At 42.7% G+C, this 19,120-nt stretch overlaps 1 protein-coding gene across 2 annotated transcripts in view; it reads right to left on the bottom strand.

Annotated features, from left to right (window-relative positions):
- Window positions 1-563: 563 nt before the first annotated feature.
- The window catches only part of NLGN4X (neuroligin 4 X-linked), a 296,558-nt gene continuing 278,001 nt past the window's right edge, over window positions 564-19,120 (bottom strand). For both annotated transcript variants that reach the window (XM_055338876.1, XM_055338877.1), the window contains 3 exons: window positions 17,410-17,595; window positions 13,129-13,918; window positions 564-4,316 (listed from right to left, as the gene is read on the bottom strand). In XM_055338876.1, coding sequence (XP_055194851.1) covers window positions 3,467-4,316; window positions 13,129-13,918; window positions 17,410-17,595 — 1,826 coding nt within the window. In that variant the 3' untranslated portion in view covers window positions 564-3,466. The remainder of the gene's footprint in view (window positions 4,317-13,128; window positions 13,919-17,409; window positions 17,596-19,120) is intronic.

The raw sequence follows: 19,120 nt of genomic DNA on the forward strand, positions 1-19,120 counted from the left end.
ACGTCCTCCACTTTCAAGAAGGGGTAATACAGGTGCTTGGCCCTGGGGGCTCTTGTGAGCAGCGAACAAACAAGATAAGAGATGGCCAGATGCATCGTGAGGACTTGGCAAATTTGCTCTCCCTGGCATGGTGGTGATTTTCTGCCTCTTGAGACTTACTCAGAATTTCTTGCTGTCGCTTGAAGATTTACTCAACTAAGGCTCTTTGGAAGCTGTAGGGCATGATTATGTCAAACGCTAATGCCAAACCCAGCACCGTAAGAATGAACGGGCAGCGGCAGCAGTAATGAGTCCAAGTGTTCCAATTCAGACACATTCAGGGAACATGGTCATCATCCAGGGCTTCCCAGGCAGGACCTCCCCCATGGTGGCACGAAAATTGTGAGCCAGGAGGAACAGTAAGAAACCAATCCATTACCAGTCGAGTGTGTCCATTTGTGTCTGATGTACCACTGAGCTCTTCAAATGAAAAGGGCAGTCAGAGGGCAAAAAAAAAAAAAAAAAGTAAATAAAATAGGCCACCTACAACAAAAGAACGGACGCATAATTATTTGCACAAAGCATTAGAAAATACTGTGATATTTTATTATTAAAAATGCTGCTGAAAAGTTTATACATATGTGTCCAGCCATATATATCTTCTATCATTACTTAAGGCAAAATCAAAAACAAAATCGCAAAATAATAACCCAAGAAACCATTAAACCCTGCGTGCCTGTGAAGGTCAAGAATAAAAGCCTAGGAAAGTTTGTTTTTTTTTTTTTTTGTGGTTTTTTTTTTTTTTTTACTTATTTTTTTCCTCATTTTTTTCTCCTTTTTTCTCTTTTTTATAGATAGCAAGTATATTTTATTCTCATAGAACTCTATGAAGATTCTATAACTTCTTTCCATGTAGAAATAAGATATTTAAGGTGTATTAAATTTCTTTTGATCATATCCTCTGTAAAAGCTAAAGTTATTCACTTAACAAGAACTCTTTTTTTTTTCCTTATCCAAATGTCACAAGCCTGACACATTAGTGTGCATATTGCTAGCAGAAGACAATTGGAAATACTAAACAAATATTGGAATTCACATTACAAACATACCGGACCCACACTGATGCCAAGCATCACTTCCCATGTAGTTTTATGGAGAGAGCCTATTTGCTGGAGCCCAGCTGGGGCAAATACATAGCTTGCAGAAATGACCTGACGATAGCTTCAGAAAGTGATGGTTTGGGGACAAAACTCGTATCCGTGACACCTGTAGCTAGCTGCAGGAGAGGAGTGTGGTTTCACCATGTGCAAAGTCGGGATTAGCATATTTCACATACGTATATACAGAGAACCACTCTCAAATTTAAACCCAGATGAACGACAGAATTTGATTGTGTAGACGTCTATGCATGTCTAAGGACTGTCCTTGTCTAGAGAGGGCAAGTGGTCGGACACGTTGATGTAGATCACTACGGTTTTTTTCCGTGTAGGGGTTCAGTAGGCAAAGGCTGCTCCTTTTAGGGCTGGGGGTGAGGGGGGTGTGGAGGGGGGGGGCAAGGACGTCGGACTATTTTTGTGGAGAATCCTCACCTTAGCAATGACTTTCAAGCCTGGGTTTCCAAAATAACCACGGTCAAGCCCACAGACGGTTATTTTCTAATATCTTTGGCTGCTATTTCGTGATGTCGCAATAATTCTTGAAAGACAAAATACAAGCAGGGCTACGTTTTCCTTCCACTTTGTGGCACTCAGACTCTTCCTTTGGGGGAACCGAAAGGACACTGGGAGCAGGGGAAGGTGCTGGAGGGCAAATCTCTGGTCCCCAGCTCGCCAGTTGCGAATGGGTGAATGATTTCCGTATCTCACCTCGACAGCGAGAGCTATGCTAACTTCCCCGGAAAACTCCAGCACTTTTTAAATCACGTTCTGTCTTTTCCTGTGGGTTTCTATTCTGTCTGCCACGGTCACTGCTCAGTGACTGAGACACAAGTCCACGAAAAGCCGTTACTTTCAGACAAGCGTATGTTGCATCCGATAAATGACATAAAGAATAAAGGGGGGAAAAATCTTGCTTACGGATAAATAAGGGACTTAGTGCTTGGATTAAGAAAAAGGAAAGACGCATGCCGTCCTTCCCTCTGATTAGCTAATCTAAGCAGGTAGGCCACCCGCCTTCGCCTTCTGCAGCTGCTGCGGAACAGTGAGCCGTATTTACTCGGCAGGGCACAGCCCCACCAAAGGCAAGCTTTCTTCGCTTTTTGGCAGGACCCTGGGGTGGGAAGCAACTCTCCCTGAACATATTCAAAGAACCACAACCACAGACCGAGGTCTGTATTTTGTTTTCGCTGCAGTCGCTCTGTGCGTGCGTGTTCCTAATTCCACGAGCTTTTAAACAGACTCCACGCCGGGGATCCATCCTGGTGTTGCAACTTCATGAAGGGTGACCCGGGGAAATAAAAGTTTATTCTAAAACAACGGTCTCCTAAGGATGCTGTCGCATGCACCTGTGAAACCCGTCAAAGGGGGAGGAGGGAAGGAGCCCCACCGCACACAGACAGTCTGGGTCCGCTGTGTGACACCACACATCCTCCTACAAACGCAACGCGTCAGAAAAGCCCCATGTCTTCGCTTACCACGGGTAATTAAGAAGAAAACCCTCCTGTGTCCGGGAGGAAACAGAGGTGAATGACTAATGTATATATATATTTATATACATACAGACCACAATGGAAATCACAAACTTGCTAAAAGCTCTTTCAAACTCAAAACACCAATAAAAGCTTTTTTTGTTGTTGTTGGTCGGGTTTTTTTTTTTTTCCTCTGTGTGTGTTTTTGTTTAAACTCACAGCTATATACATTTTTTTTTTTTTTACAAAGTTTCTTAAATATAGTTCAGGCTGGCAAAACATCTCTTTGCACGGAACTATACGTATGTTACTACATAGTCAGCTCTTTTAATAATAAAATCCTACTTTTCCTTCTCTCTGGATTACAGCTCCGTATGCTGGGTAAAAGCCCACACAGACTCTTTCTTTCCTCCAGTAGAGCCATCCGTCGTATGGCACATAAAGAACTTTTTTTTTGTTTTGTTTTTCGATTGTAATTTAAAAAAAAAATTTTTTTGTAGGCGTCCCTGGCTGAGTTCCCAAAGTGTCAGCTTCTGTTGTTACATTGGAAACATCCAGGTCCTTTGTAGACGGCGATGTCCTAGTCACGCTAAGCATTCACGGGCGAGATGGAGATGTTAAAGCCGTGACGTAACAGCAATGTATACTTTTTCACATTTCATAGGGTCAGAAGTTGATCTCGTAATACTGGGAAATGCCAATGGGATGGGTCCACAGGGACACGATGGCCGCCCTGTAGCTTTTTTGTGTTTTGTCCTAAGTCAGTGGGATGACAAACATTCCTCGTGTGGAGATGCTACTTCTCTCTTTCTCCCTCTGTCCAGCGGGCAGGAGCAGAGGCAGGGGATGGGAACCGCAAAGCTATACCCTAGTGGTCGAGTGTCCGTGGGGGAGATTTGTACTGTTTTGTCCTCCGCTGAAAGTGTTGAACGTGTGCAAAGGCTGCATCCCCGTCAGTGTGTTTGGAATCATGGTGATGGTGTTTGGTGTCATGAGTGGGATGTCATCCGGAGACCGGCGCAGCGTAAGGGTGTAGTCTGGAGGACAGGTGAGCCTCAGCGTGTCGTGAGCCTGCAGGGATTCACACTCATGGTCGTGCTCCAGCTGCTTCATCTGCAGCGACATGATCTCCTCGTTCTGGATGTGAGCAATATCGTTGGTCGTGTTTCTCTGGGGGCTGGGGCGCCTGTGCGTCTCGTGGCGTCTCTTGTCCTTCTTGTAGTATAGAGCCGCAAATGCCAAAATGTTGAGGAAAAGCAGGGAGGCCCCCACGGCGATGGTGACACTCAATTCGGTGGAATAATCCCGTTTGGTTTCGATGAGGACGGTTGTGTCCTCAGGCCCTGTCTTATGAGGGTCCTTGGAGTGTTTGGGGTTGTTAGCGGGAGTGATGGCTGGGCGTTTGGTGGTGGGCCATATCTTGGCGGGAGACCGCCGGGTTCCATAGGGAAAGGAGGTCATGTCAGGAGGAGGGACCTTTGTGGTTGTTGAGACGTACTGGAATATCTCATTCAGGTTGTGCAGGTGCGGAACCAGTTCCAGCCAGAAAGCCACCTTGGTGGCTCGGTAGTGATCCCTCACTCTGGGCTTCAGGCCGATATGCAGATAGAGCTGGTCTTTGGGGTTATACTTGGACCAGGCCACTTCCTCAAAGCGATTGGGTTTTGTGTGGATGAACTTGGTATCCTGAGGCACAGGCTGATTTGGGTCACTGGGAACAGAAGGAAGAAAAAAAAAAGAGAAAGAAGGTCACGCTCTTCGACATGTGGCAAGTAAATCTCTCCATCAAATAAAACAGGGAATTATGACCAGTTAATCACATGTTTACTGATCAGCACCAAGTACCCCAGTGGCAACCGACACGTTCTGCTTCAATCCAAACATGGCTGCCATTTTGTCTTTAATATCCCCTCTTCCCATCATTTTAAAATTAATTCCTGATGGCAAAGTTATGGCATTTTCATAGCATCTGTACTTTTTTCTTTAAATGCATCAAATGATCTTCAACAATGAAAAAGTGAAAAAGAATGAGTGTTATACTGAAATTTTTCAGTATTCCAAGTTTAGCTACTTTTGAGGCATAAATCCCAACCGAAGGTGTTTTGCCCATACAGAAACATTAGGCAATGTCTGGAGACATTTGTGGTTGTCATGGATGGAGGGTGGTGCCGCAAGTGGGTAGAGGGTCCAGTGCACAAGAAAGCCCCCACACACAAGGAAGTCTCTTGTCACAAATGTCAATAGTATTGAGGTAGAGAAATCCTGATTTAGAAGCAATTATTTAAAAAGCAGGCATGCTCTTTACTTTTCAAGAGTGGCTTTTTAAAAAAAAAAAATTTATTTATTTATTCATGAGAGACACACAGAGAGAGAGGCAGAGACACAGGCAGAGGGAGAAGCAGGCTCCCCGCAGGGAGCCCGACATGGGACTCGATCCCAGAACTGGGATCATACCCTGAGCCCAACCACTGAGCCACCCAGACATCCCTCAAGTGTGGCTTCTGAGGTGATGAATACATATTGCAGTTTTAATAACTAAAATGTGTTAAAAATTCATTAAAAATAGGCCTTGTAATGGCAAAATGTGAGGAAATAGTAATATGCATCATATGTGTGCTCTCTATTTGAAAGAGGAATACTCCTGTACCTGAAAACCTTTTGAACACTGAGCCACATAAAGATCAAACATCACTTCATTAATTCTAAGAATTCTGATAAGATCGCACTTTCCGATATGATCAAGTTAACGTGCTGAGAGGAAGTAACACTCGATGCCAGAAATTGAGGGTTTCTGTAGATGTTAAGTGTGCCGGGCCACCTTTGAACCCAAGAATTGTCTTATTATTCACGTAAGTGGGCACAGGTAGGATAGAGAATCATGACCATTAAAGGATAATCCACAAAAGATGGTACTTTAAACATCGTTACCCCTGACTTTTTTAATATAACAACTTCCCAAAATATCACATTTCTCATTTATCCTATTTGTTTTTAGGATTGGTAGAGCGAAGTGTAAAGACAAACTCCATCTTCGTGTTTATTTGTTTTGAAAATTTTGAGCTTATGCACAGTGAAATGTCACCTAGTGGATGGCACTCAACATTTAGGCATCATGTACAGGCCAGACGAACCGGGACTTGCACACCCAGATCTACTGCCCTGGGTGCTGGAACTTCTGCTTTCCAGGCAACAACTTCCTGGCAGCACGTACAAAGCTACCAAAGCCACCGCCTACCAGCTCACATGCCAGAAGACTGTAAGACCAGAAGGCTCTACGCCAAGATCCCAAGTGCACACACATGACCATGCGATGCGCACGATGCAAACATATAGTAACCACCAGTGCAGTGTTTGCTGAAGGAAGGATTTTTGCCCTCAGTCTGAGGCTTTCAAAACCATTTCCCTGCATTATGCTCTGCATCCCTCCCTCTTTACAGCTGTGAAATCTTGGGCAAACTGTTAGGCCTCTCTTGGCCTGTCTTCATCTATAGATGGGGTGAGAATACTGGGTTTAGAAGTCAGTGATGGAGGTTAAATGACCCCTGCAAAGTGTAGGGCAAATAGGGAGAGCTTAATAAATATTATCCCCTTCTGCCAATATGTAAAGTAGAATATCTAAAACTGGCTTCGGGAGAGAGGACTATAAAGTAATATACTGTAATACCCATGGCACATATAGTATATACCGCATGCCATGGGAAGGTATACTGTATACCACGGTATATACAGTATGCTGTGCTCTGTACGTAGGATTTACTGTACGCACAGTATGTATGGTGTATTACATTTGTATATTGCATATTATAAATCATAGCACATGCACTTTATTATATATTGTCCATAGTATACATTGTATAGAACTCTACTGTATACCACCGTATATCTGGTATACTACCTCTGTATATTGCATACATCACACGTCATGGCACACGCAATCCATACTGTCTGTAGCATACGTTGTATAGAACTCTACTGTGTACCACAGTATATCAGGTATACTACATCTGTATATTGCATACATCACACGTCATGGCACATGCAATCCATACTGTCTATAGCATACGCTGTATAGAACTCTACTGTATACCACAGTATATCAGGTATACTACCTCTGTATAGTGCATACATCACACGTCATGGCACACGCAATCCATACTGTCTATAGCATACGTTGTATAGAACTCTACTGTATACCACAGTATATCTGGTATACTACGTCTGTATAGTGCATACATCACACGTCATGGTACATGCGATCCATACTGTCTACAGTATACGTTGTCTAAAACTCTACTGTATACCACAGTATATCTGGTATATATATACATTGTACACATTATAAATCATAGCATATATAATATATACCATCTATAATATACATAGGATAAAACTCTATACTACAGTATAAGTGGTATACTGTATTTGCATATTATATATGTTATCAGTCATAGCATATGCAGTATATTATATACTGTCTATAGTATCCGTTGTATAAAAGTATACCTTATACCACAGTGTATTATATGCTGTGTATAGTATATACTGTATACTATAGTATATAGTATGTTGTGTATAGTATCCCAGCATCCCAGCATATATAGTATGTTGTGTATAGTATACATTGAATAAAATTATACTTATACCACAGTATATTATATATTATGTATAGTGTGTTGTACATCACAGCATATACATAGTAGTGCATGTAGCATATATTCTATACCACAGTATCCATGGAATATTGCATATTATATATAATATACCCTCTATAAAAGTACACCGTATAGTATATACCGTATGAAAATATATTGTATATCATAATATACACTGCATAAAATGTCCTGTATCTCTATATATGATATATAGATATAATTATATATATAACATATAAGAAAAAAATAAATTTTACCTGTTAACTGAATACACACTAACTGCAGTGATTTTATTTTACTAATGGGTCAAGGAAACAAAGCATAAAATTATAGGTCCTAAAGTCATGAGTTTTCTTAATCATGTGTTCATTTATAAGCATTAATATATTTGAAAATATGGGATCCCTGGGTGGTGCAGCGGTTTAGCGCCTGCCTTTGGCTCAGGGCGCGATCCTGGAGACCTGGGGTCGAATCCCACGTCGGGCTCCCGGTGCATGGAGCCTGCTTCTCCCTCTGCCTATATCTCTGTCTCTCTGTCTCTCTCTCTCTGTGTGACTATCATAAATAAATAAAAAATTTAAAAAATATATATATTTGAAAATAAACTGTTTATCTCTTATTTAAAAAAATCTTACGTTTCATAAAAATGTTGGCTTCAACATAGCACCTCATGCTTCTTTTATTCGAGTCTTCTGGAATAAATTTGTGAAAGAATTCCTGTTTAATTGGAATCTGCCATGGAAATATTTGTCATCAATTGTTATTGTCCTAAAAGCAAGGAAAAGTGGTAAGGATTCCTGCTATTTTTCCATTGATCTGATTTCACTGAATTGGTTCTATTAGCTGTGTGGACCTTTTATTAAGCAGAGGGCATCTAGGAGAGAGTGTTCTGTTCATGTTGGATATTGGACTATTTTTGATGAAATTCGGTGTGCATTTGAAAGGTAAAGAAACACATTTATTTTGTTCTCAAAGAATAGAGCAGAGGATTTTGAAAATCCAGATAAGTAAGCTTTAGGCTGATACAATCTATCTATTAAAGTTCTTGGAGATGCACAGTCAGAAGCCTTAACCCAAGATAAACTCACAGAGCTTATGAAAGTCCATCATTTTTCTTGTCAAACACTCCAAAGACAGCAAGACCCCTGAGTGCAATATCAGTGTCTTGCTTCCTAGACTTGACTTCCGCATGCAGCATGTTTTAATTTCCATGAGTAAAATTAAAGATCATAATGATTAAGGATAGAAAGAAACGGACGTGTCTTCCCTGCCTTGTAAAAACCCCAATGCGTATCTGCATCCACATTCCCCAGCACCTGAAACACACATTTTCACCTGTCACAATTTATTTGAGGCATCATTTTGGCATTGGATAGTCAAGTGCATTTCTAAGCTCTTGTGATCCATTTTATTTGCTAGAGTTAGGTACTATGGGTTCTTTAAAAAATATCAGTACACTTTCTGAGAGGGTCCTTTTGGTGGTATAAGATCCTCCTTACACCTACCATAAGGTACTAGCTGACTATTTGTTGTTAGACCTCTAAGAAGACTACCCTAGGCACCAAGAAAATGTGTTCAATGACACATCCCCACCTGCACACCAGGTAGAGATGTTCATTCATTCAGCTTAAAATGCTTCCTGGCGATAAACGTCATTTGAACACCAGACATGGGCTACAGATCTCCCTAAGTCACCGCCCTAAGAGCCTCTTGCTTTTTGCAAAGGTTGAATACAAATTCCCCATAGGATACCAACAAAATCCAAAGTCACGGCGTCTGATGCAGACTTACACTAATATCCTGAGAATGATCAAATCATTGAAATCTCTGTTGGCTGCATTTGCCACGCCAGAGCTATCTTTCCATTCTCTCAACTCCAATACCATTGAAGTAAGCATCATGGACAATGCAGCATTTGGTTGGGCAGAGTGCTGCTTGTTGCAACGTGTTCTATCGAGACTACCCATTCCTTGGTGTGGCCTTTATTGGCACTTCTTCCCACAAAGAGCTCAAACCAAATCACTGTTTGATCCATGGATTCTATGGACCAGTTGGGTCTCGTATTCCCAAAGAGATTTTCGATGACACGTGTTAATTCTTCCTATAATTTATTTTATAAGTTTTACTTTTTCCTTGATGTTACTTCCCTCTTATCAAAACTTTCCACATCAGCTTTATTTGTAGACTAGTACTTCATGTCTGCCCTGTGTTTTTTGTTAGGTTTTGTTTTTTTTGTTTTGTTTTTTTTTTTTTTAGGTTTTGGTTTGGTTTTTTTGTTTTGTTTTGTTTTGTTTTGTTTTCCAGCATTGTTTTGGGTGCGACTTCTAGCCTGGATCATGGAAACAGCCTCCTAGCTAGGAAGAAGTCTCCTCCCTCCCTCTTACATGCCTATTCCCAACCTTACTTTTCTGTGATCAACAACAAAGTTGGCTACCGTGTAATATATATGTTTAAACCTAGACATAAGGTCACAGCTGTTGAGCTCTGGGTTGTACAAAAAGAAGCACTGGTGTACACTTGCTTTGCCTGCTGCATGAGCGATAAGGACACCAGTGTGCTGCCTGAAAGGTGCAGAAGATTGGAGGCAACACCAATGATAATGGAGATGCATGTCCTGATGCCATGTACTCCTGTCTCTGTAGCAACGTGCTGTGATAGGCGGATGGCGAGATACTCTTATAACGCAGCTTCTGCCTCTCTACTGCTTACAGGGGGTATTCCATCATGGTCTGTGTATCATGGCCTGAGTCCAGAGATCAGCACCACCCCTCACACAGTTGCATCAGACATGGTTTATCCTACGCTGTTCCCTTATAGGCACCATTTTGGCTCATCTTCCTCCGCACCACTGGAGTGGTCTCCCGGGGACAAGGAAGTACTCCCCTGCCCAGGACTTACTGCATCTCTGCCCGACTTAAGTAAATAACTAGCAATCGCTTCTTAAGACTTTGCCACATATTGACAAACACCTCAATCGGTGGACTGCGTACCCACTCAAGCCTCCGTTTTCTTGCTAAACCCGTGGCTATGGAAATGTTCTTACCTACTGACACTGCAAAATGGTACTCTGCATTTCACATTGGAGGAAGTTCTTCCTCTAACGATGATTTCAGTCATTTCAATGACCTTTCCAGATGAATGAAGGAAACTCACTGCATTAATATCCCCAAGTCTTATTTCAGCTGTGATCGCATGCACTGCAGAAGCAAAAACCAGCTCCTGCTTGGATCCAGCCCAGATCCTTTAGACCGACATCCAAAGCTCTCCATCGTCTCTTTCTCATTCGCTTGGCGAGAGCTTGACTCTCACTGAAGTTCTAGACTCCACTCAGAGGAGAGCTGTTCCTCTCAGCTCTTCTGTTCACTCTTTCCCCATGTGTTCTATCTGCTTTAGCACCTTCATCAAAGCCAAAAGCACCCTGAGCACCTCCCACGAGTGGCCACATGCGTGTCTTTGGCCAGTGCTGAATCCCAGGCTGCTTTACAGCTCCGTGTCTATGCTCCCCATATGTGAGGCATGAACTACAGGCTTGAGGCACAGAGATCTTAGGAACCAAAGTTAGGGCATGAAAAAGCCCTCAATACCAAAATGTTGCAGTATTTTTAATCCTGGCTCAGTCTTTGATAGGTCTTGGTGAAAATGTCCGTTTGCCGCTAGGAGCTCTTTCCCATTGCGTGACACTAATTAATTTCCTTTATCTTTTCTCTTTCTTTTTTAAACCTCACAAGATCATCAGCCTCAGAGCCTTTGGCAAGGCAAGAGGAGCTAATGAGAATTTAATGGCTTTGTTTGGATTTTACCATGTTTTTTAATGGTTCAGTTACCCTGGTGATGAATGAGAGTAGCTTCCCATTTAAGAAAATCATATGAACTTCATTCCCAAACACATTAAGGGAAGAAAGTATGTGGTTTTAACTAAGGTAAGTAACAACGAAGTGTTTAGATATTAGGTAAAGAGTGCTATGTGTGGATGCCAGTGTAGTGAATGGGCATGACCATCATTTGGGAAATGGCCATGTGAGTCTTTCTGCTTCAAGAATGTGACACTTTGCTAGAAAAGGTACCACGTATCTGAGTTCAATGACACAACTGGGCTGATGGGTTGAACTGTTCCCCCCTCAACCGAATATAGGCTGAAGTGCTAACCTCCAGTCTCTTGGGATGTGACCTTATTTGAAAATAGGCTCATCGCAGATGGAATCAGTGAAGATAGGATGGAGCAGGTTGGACTTCTACGCCATTATGACCCATGTCCTAATAAGAAGATGGCCATCTAAAGACAGAGACACGTAGGGAGACCACCATGGGATGCAGATGCAGGAACTAGAGCGATATAGCTAGAAGCAAGCAACGCCAAAGGGAGCCCGCCACCCAGAAGGAGCCAGGAAGGAGCACAAAACCTTCCCCCAGTGGTTTTAGAGGGAGCTGGTTCTGTCAACACCCGCATTTTTGACTTCTAGCGTCCAAACTGTGCAACAATAAATGTCTGTGGTTTTAATCCACACCATTTGTGGTACACAGTTACAGCAGCCCTAGGAATGTTATAATAATATAATAAACAGGGATTATGTAAAAATACTTGTTGACTTGCCTCAGTTGTCTCCTTATCTGTACATTCTCTCTCGCCCATGTGAGCCTTTCTCAGACCAAAGTCGTAAAATCTGGCAGTTCAACGTGGGTATCCACACAGTACACGTGGCACTCTATAAGGGCGCCATACTTCCCCTAAGACCACAAAATATCCTGAAGCCACTTGCCACCCAATCAATGCTGGGAATCAATGTAAAGAATGACACCTGCTAGAGCCCTAACTAAGCACGGGAGCCCTTGGCATCCCCACGTCCTGTCTCTAGAGGTGTGTGGGAGTCAGGCAGTGCTGGGCTGTCACAGCTGGGGGTGCCTCATTCCAACCCCCGGCATGTCCCGGGGAGGCTTACCAACCCTTGGCGCTGTGGGCATCTCTGATTTATTCACCAACCCTCAGAGCTGTGGGCATCTCTAATTTCAATTCAGCGCAAGAGGCTCAAGGTTAATGACAGAGTTACACGCAGGTAGAACAGAATGATAGCTCATTAATTTCCACAATTACGGCATTAGACAAGAGAAAAACAAAAAGATGCTGTGATGTTTGCAGCTGTCTGAAATGTTGGGGAGTCTCTTATTGTTCGCAGAGATGCTGCTCAATAGGACATGGGTGGGACCTGTTGTATGTGTGGCTCTTGTATATTTCCTACTATATTTGGCCAACAAATTTCCCTTTGAGGTATATTTTATATATATATATTTATATACATGCACATATATATGAAATATGTGTTTATTTATTAAATAAACGTGTGACAAATTTAAATGAATGAATATATTTGTTAATATATTTAGGAATAAATCCGATAAGTGTAGAGAAACCCTATATATTCATACATATGTATGTGTGAATATACAGTATATACACACATGCTAGTGTTTGTTAGATATATTATGAGATCGATTTTATCCTCTTGGCTACACAATAAGCATAATTTGCCATGTGGCACGTGGGTTTTGATAACTCTACAATTTATCAAAGAAGACAAGGTCCTAAGTCGACTTGAAATTCTGGGACCAGCATCCAGTAGAATTGCCCTGTATGTCTCAACCCTGAAGCAGCAGGTGGGAAGCAGACTTTTTAGTAATGCAACTAGCAGGGGAGTAAAAATCTGGCGATGCAAAGCAATTGAGGGATGAGGACAAACGAGGCCCCCCTCCGTCACCGTGCGTGTGAGTGTGTGCATGCCAGCATGTTCTGTGGCACTAACTCACAGGAGCAACACTCGTACGGAGGGATCGGACACACTAGAAGAGTGATAAGAAGCCCATGTGGGAAGCACATACCCAGTTTTGGCGAAGTTGGTCCAGTAGGTCATGACCACCGCGCTGAGCATGACGTCGTTCTTGGAGAAGTTACAGCTGAAGAGTTCAGTAGGGCCGATCATGGGGATCCCAAAAACATAGGGCACTTCGTCGCCGTGGGCTGAGTCCGCCCAGCTGGGCTTCATTTCACTTTGGCAGTGGTGGTAGAAAGCGTAGAAATAAGTGGGAGAGCCATACTGAGCGTGCAGGTCGGCGGTGGCCACCGCAGGGGCCACCCACTGGTGGTCAGTGAACAGAGCCACCAGGGTTTTCCGACGCGTTTCCGGGTTTTCCTTGTCAGCCCAGTCCGTGTACATGAACTTGATGGTCTCCCGCAACGTGTCTTTCCCCTCTGGGTAGCCGTAAAGGTTGTCCACAAAGTTGGACACGGAGAAGTCAAAGTCGTTGGGCGTCACGCCGTCCTCGTTGTCCACGATGCCATCGACAAACTTGAGGCCCTCCCCCTGGTTGACGCCGAGCATGATGTCATAATTCAGGAACTCGCCCTGCTCCATCAGGATCTGAGGGTCATCCGGGATGACATCGCCGTCGATGACGGGGCCGAAGGAAATGTGGTACGTGGCCGGGGTGATGGTCTGCTGAATGAGCTCCTTATAGTTCTTATTCCGAAGACACTCCACCATGTCCGTGGTATCCAGCATGTTGCAGCCGACCTTATCTGCCAATATCCGAGTGTACTTGGCAGGCTGGTAGTTCACTGCCCAGCTGGACAGGGCGGTCCCGCTCTGGATGATCGCCTTCTGGAACAGACCTGCAGGTGCAAAGTTGTAGACATGCAAATGAAAACCCGAAAGACAGAAAAGCAGCTTTTACTTAGCAAAGAAGGCTCTGATTGTCTTCCGGCCATGTGAATTTCTGTGTACAGTGGCATTCAGCTCTTTCAGGATTTTTTTTTTTTTTTTTTTACTCGTTTCCATCCCTTTCTCTCCCCCTCCCCCTCCTGCTGGACTTTGGTTTTCCGCGATACTCTTCACACACACGCACACACATACACACAGGGTTTAAGAAAATGAAACTGCATTTACAATTTAGCTGCAGTGGTAAAAAAAATAAAATAAATCGTGCAATCCATTTATCCTTCCACAATTTCGGGTAGTGTTGGCATCCCCATCCCCACATGCTGTAAATAAAGCCTCTCAGAGTTATCACCTCCTGCATTCCTTAAAAAATACGCTTCCCGCCAAGAAGACGTCAAAGACCATTTTGCCTCCCTTGCAAAAGCAGGTACCACTTCATTATGGGGGAAAAAGCATCCACTAAAATCAATTCCAGAGTATCAATTCAGACACGTATTTCTATTTCCACCCTCCATATATTAAAGGCATTAAACTTTACAACCAAAACATTAATTAAATTAGCGATTCCTAAAGGAATCCTCACTTGATTGCCCGACTGAAATGTCTGGGTTCCCCCCCCCGACAATTCACTGATCTCGAAATTGCATCAATTCAAAACCCAGACTTTTCTGTCATGCTTCTGCCACATGTTAAAAATGTCTGTTTGGTGAGAAGTGAAAAAAAAGTTGGGCAATTTGATGAGTAAAATTCTGTGTAGCTTACAATTTTGTATCAGATCAGTCTGGTATATGAATGTCAGTAAGTAAAAAAAAAAAAAAATTACGTCCTCTATTTCTCACTACTATAGGACGAGAGATGATGGGGTATAAAATGATAGCATTCGGTTTCTTATCTCTTCCTGACATTTTCTTGAATTCCAGCGTGATGTAGCTCTGATGCCTCGGGAGTTGCTAGAAGAATAATTCATTGGGAGCCCAGAAGTTCATGCCCTGTAGAGTTTTAAGGTCATGCAAGCAATCAAGTGAGGAAAACATGATTGCAATCAGGAAGATGTGATTCTAAAGACTGGAGCGTTGCCCAAAGATGACACACAAGAGAAGATTTTAAATTGACCTGGCCGTGCTCAATGCATCATCAAAGTCATTTGGGGGCCAGTCTCCCAAAGCCGATGATGCTCTCGGAGACGCGCGCCTATGGACTTGGGCGTTCGGCTCTCAAGATTAATGTGTTGAAGCTCGGGAAGGAAATGATGTCGATACTTGATCTATCAAACACTTTCATAAGTTAAAACAATGAGAATTAGAAAAGTTTTGCTACAAGTTATGTGTTTTATTTTTTGTTTTCCTCTCACAGTGATTGTCCATGACTGATGGAGGAGGAGGAGGAGGAGGAGGAGGAGTATTGTGTGTGTTGCAAAATATAATTCCCGATAAACCTTGAAAAACTGGACAAAGACAAATGCCACCCATAATCCATACCATAAAATACAAGTCACCTTAGCATTTTGGTGTCACTCCCACTTTGCTGTTTTTCCCTCAATGCTCTGTTTCGTACAACAGAGTCCAATATACGCATAACTTTGACACTGGGTTTCCCAGACTCCTGTACACTTCCTCCACAATTCTTGAAGCTAATTATTGTTCCTTTGAGCAAATGCACCTGTTCCTTATAATCTCCTGGTCTTTTGAATCTTGGAGCTTTTCATTTGCTTCTTTGTGTAATACTGTGGTGAACATCCTCGTGAAAACCTCCTTCTCCATGCATGTGCTGATTGTTTTCGTAGACTGCATCGCCACAAGTACAATCCTAAGGCGGACAGTCTGGGTATTTTTGTCATGCTTCTCATATATTGCTGGGTTGTTTAGAAAAACTGCTTTGCAGAGACGTGACCCAGGCACAGCCCTGCCATAGAGCTCGATCATTTCCGATCTGTTGATTTAAGTAATTAATGCTCTTCCTCCAATTAGATTTAATTTACTGTGTTTGATTAGTATGGAGGCCGGTCCTGACTACTTGCTCACTCGAGAACTCGGATTATATCAGTTGGAAAATGGGAAAGTCTAGATATTTTCTGGAATGCTATGGGAATTGATATTACCAATGACCCCTCTAGTTATTCTTCTTTTTTTTTCATTTTTGTAAAAATGAAGGGTTCCTATAAATGTGAGCCCCTATTTGACCTCTCCTTAGATATTATGAAATGATCTACAACCTTGTCAGCTTCGACTTGATTGATGGTTGCTCATGGTTTCTGCACTGAACATCTTATTGACAGGTGAATTCTGAATGTCTTTAACTACGCTCATAATCCACATGTCACATCGGTGTGCGTGACTGGTTAGAGTTCCTACTCAAGCTGAATCTTTTTTTTTTTTTAATTTCCTAAGGCCCCCCGAATACCTTCAGAGGAAATGTGATGGTCTTAACAGAAGATGAAAGGGGAAATGCAGTTGAGAAGTAAAATAGCACATAGGAGAGGCAATCGGGAATGTCCCAAGAGTTGTTCTGTGCACGGATGTTCGTGAACCCGTAGGGCAAGTCTATTCTGCACAGAAGATCAAGACTACCTCTGTTTTCCCCCGATATTTAATAGCCGGAGGAGAATGAAGGAAAGAGGTTTCAGTCGGGGTCTGGGAAGCTTGGGTTCTTCCCTGGCTGTGTTGCTTGCTGTGTGACCCTACACAGTTATGCAACCTCTCTCAGCGTCCATTTCCTTTCTACAAATGATGGTTTTGAGTAGGTGAGCTTCAAGGTCACTTTCAGTCTACAGTTCACCAATGGACTTGAAGAAGCCACCATGAGTTAGGGTGAGTCTGGCTTTTTAAAAATAATTTAATTTTTTTTAAGCAGGGGGAGTGGCAGAGGGAGAGATTCATAAGTAACTCCATGCCAGCGTACAGCCTGACACAGGGCACGATCACAAGACCCTGAGATCATGACCTGGGCTGAGATCAAGAGTTGGATGCTTAATGGATGAAGCCACCCATGCACCCCAGACAAGTGACTTTTAAAAAATCACATGGTCAGGGGCCACTTTGCTCACCAAATGTACAAATCTCCAACCGTTACCCACGTAACTGTCTTCTGTGTTACCTTTCTCAAACTGAGACGAGAAGTTGACCGAATGTAAAGTCGACCAAAATGATAAAATTGAAAATTGACCGAATCGAGTCAGAAAGGCAGGTGCAAAATGCTGGTCTTTCTAATGAGGTCATTCTGTCCACCTTGTCGCAACTGGCATCTCATCCGATGAGAACACGTGGTTAACGGGGAAAGACAGGTGACTTAGAAGCACGGGAGTCCACGTCATTTTGGGGACTTTTGGTGGAGGTTGCAAGAGAGACATAGGGCAACCCCACCACCCGGCACCTCGGATGTGAACTCGATGTGTGTTTGTTTCTCAGCCCTGGGGGGTCGCGCAGCCACGCAGGGATGCCCTTATTACCTTCTGAATAGTGCGACAGGGTCAACAAGCTGACACAAGAAGCCCCCGCGCCCGAGCCGAAGATGGTCACTCGCTTGGGATCCCCGCCAAAGGCCCCGACATTCTCCTCAATCCACCGCAGCGCCTGGATCTGGTCCAGGAGCCCGTAGTTGCCTTTGGCCGCCTGGTCACCGGTACTTAAAAACCCTACAAGAGAACACAGGATATGTTGGGTTGTCATCCATCAAAAAGGACATGCGCATCGCTGGCACTTGAAAACACATCTCCTGGTTTACCCCGTTTGTCCTTGGCTGGTCTCCCTGGAAATTCTCAGGACCACTGGAGAGCCTTTTTCATGGTGGGATGGATCATGTGGTGTAAATCAGTGTTATGATAACTATTGTTTCTGTGGACCCTATGATAAAATGTCTCATCTGTGACTTGGTATGGGGCTCCCATATCTGACACAATCAGTGTAAAATATTTATAATAATAAATATATTATATATTTATATATTTAATATAATATAAATATATTAATGTTTATTTATTTTTATCATACCAGAGATTATACATTTTATGGGATGCAACTTATCACTCCTGTGCACACGCTGGTTGCAATGTGAGAAACTCTCCTAAAACGCGTTTTTCAGGGCATCTCCTAAAAGTTGTTTTTTTTTTTTTTTCCTGGGGGAAAATCAGGGCATGCATTGGGCTGGGGGAATGTGTTTTTGTCTGGGTTTGAGAGAGTGTGCATATCTAAACAAAAGCAAGATGGGGCATTCTGACATTGAATTTGTTACTGATATTTTGATGTAATTCCTTTTTAATGTTTACGTTTCAAAGTAAATGATAGACATGATGAGATCCCACTCTTACTTAGCATGCACGTCTGTCTTTCCCCTATAGGAACAATATTCGAATCTCACAGAAATGCATTAGTCTTTCATCTTAGCCAAATGACAATGCATATTCAAATCACTCCAAGTGTCCCTAAAACAGTATGAACTGGTCTGTTTTATTTTAAAAAGATGGAAGATTCTGTAACTGGAGGAACTAGTTTCACTCAAGCCATCAAATTCCTAATTCCCCCTTAGATGCTGCAAATAAGGGATTTATGAGAGCAAAGGGATCACACAGACATTGGACTCCTTGCCTGTTGCTCTCATGTGGCAAAAAGATCCTGACCTGGAAAAAAAAAAAAAAAAAAAAAAAAGAAAGGTTTCCTTCTGATGTTTGAAGTCATTTTGTAGACAGACAGGTACTGCCCTGCTCAAATTCAAAACTACAACTATTCTATACAGCATCTGCCAAGGTTAATTTAATACACAAACATTAATCCAGCTTTATATTGCCTCCCGTCTTGCAAAAGTCTTCTGACAAAAAAAAAAATAATAAAAAAGCAAGTCACAAAAAGTTTTGGGTTGTTTTTAACCATTTTACTTTGTTATTCACCCCTGCCTCCAAACACCCAATTATGATATTTCCCCGTTCCGTTCCGCTTCTTGTTTGCAAGGGCCACGCCATTCACCTCATTTCAATTACTGCTTATTAAGTTGCTGAGGCCACCTGCTGCAGTGTTGATGTGAATATAGAGTGATTCAGGCCCTGAAACAACGTGAATCACAACCGATTCCATCAAACCCCATCTCTAAGCAAAGCTGACAGCAATCTAAGGAGCTCTCGAGTGCCGGCTTCTAAAACCTAAAACAAAATAAGTAGATGAAGCGTT

This window comes from Nyctereutes procyonoides, unplaced genomic scaffold, assembly GCF_905146905.1.
Source record: "Nyctereutes procyonoides isolate TBG_1078 unplaced genomic scaffold, NYPRO_anot_genome, whole genome shotgun sequence".
In the NCBI taxonomy this organism is placed as follows: Eukaryota; Metazoa; Chordata; class Mammalia; order Carnivora; family Canidae; genus Nyctereutes; species Nyctereutes procyonoides.